This window comes from Monopterus albus, unplaced genomic scaffold, assembly GCF_001952655.1.
Source record: "Monopterus albus unplaced genomic scaffold, M_albus_1.0 scaffold1410.1, whole genome shotgun sequence".
NCBI lineage: Eukaryota > Metazoa > Chordata > Actinopteri > Synbranchiformes > Synbranchidae > Monopterus > Monopterus albus.
Genome location: NW_018129288.1, coordinates 1 through 1,203, shown reverse-complemented (window position 1 = coordinate 1,203; position 1,203 = coordinate 1). Strand labels below are relative to the sequence as shown.

The window sequence follows — 1,203 nt, the reverse complement described above, 5'->3', positions numbered from 1 at the left end:
GTTGTCTGGTTAACTTCCTCCATGCACATTCAAATGTCGTGACAATATACTGATATGTATCTTCAAGGCTTGTATTTTTCACTGTTTATTACATGACTGCTTGAATTTTGAAAAAGCAGTTTGAGTGTTTGCACTACTCTGTTTTTTGAGCCCAAGCTTATTGCATTAGCTTCTGACTTGCTAGTTTGCTAAAATGCTGAGGGTGTAATGGGAAGCCTGTGAGGGATCAGGTCTTCATTCCTTCACTCTGTTACTTGTCATGGTTGGTCAAGGTGTCATGTTTGTCTGTCTACACCCTTCTCAGGCCAAAAGCAGAGTAATCGGTAAACAAATGTAACAGTATCAGACTTTTGTATCAGATTTGTTTGAGTAACTGCACTGATTCATTTTTACCCACAGTCATCTGGGATTACCAACAGTCACTTCAATGATGTAAACCTTATGACAACAGTCCGCAATTTGTTTATTGCGGGCACTGAAACATCAGCAACCACACTGAGATGGGGACTTCTGCTAATGGCCAAGTATCCAAAAATACAAGGTAACAAGTTCAGAACATCAGCAGCTTTCATAGAGCGACAGTCCATCAGTCCCAGAAACAATATGTGCTTCACCAACACAAAAATCATTTTTTATAAAAACAACACTTCATGTCCCAGATCAGGTCCAGGAGGAGGTGAACAGGGTGATAGGGAGTCGTCAGGTGCAGAGCGAGGACAGGAAGAACCTGCCCTTCACTGATGCTGTCATCCATGAGACACAGAGACTGGCCAACATCGCCCCAGTGGCAGGGCCTCACAGAATGAGCCAAGACGTCACCTTCCAGGGTCACTTCATTAAGAAGGTTGGACTGATTAGAAAACTAATATGGAAGATCAAGCCCATGTAACAGTAAACCGAAAAGAAATTGTGTGTGAAAGTGAAAAACTATCTTTTTTTTAATGAAAAAATGAATTAAAAATAAAATGAACGAAATGAAAATAAATCTGAGGGGGCAACAAATGATAGAGCAAACATTGTGCAAAATATTTAACAGCAGATTTCTCAAATTGAATGTTTTGTTTCCTTTTTCCCCATATCATTAAGATAAAAAATATAATTATGTTGACTGCACAACTCCAGCTTCCATGAAGCTTTGGTCTTAATTTCACTTTTGCTGCAACTTGCATTTTCATTTATTTTTATTTCCTAAGGAGTCACATT

General features: G+C 39.1%; 1 protein-coding gene across 1 annotated transcript in view; it reads left to right on the top strand.

Moving 5' to 3' along the window:
* The window catches only part of LOC109953802 (cytochrome P450 2K4-like), a gene marked incomplete at its 3' end in the record, with an annotated part of 2,857 nt that extends 2,013 nt beyond the window's left edge, over positions 1 to 844 (top strand). The window contains exons 4-5 of the mRNA XM_020589261.1: positions 400 to 541; positions 660 to 844. Of these exons, the coding sequence (XP_020444917.1) occupies positions 400 to 541; positions 660 to 844 (327 nt within the window). The remainder of the gene's footprint in view (positions 1 to 399; positions 542 to 659) is intronic.
* Positions 845 to 1,203: the final 359 nt, after the last annotated feature.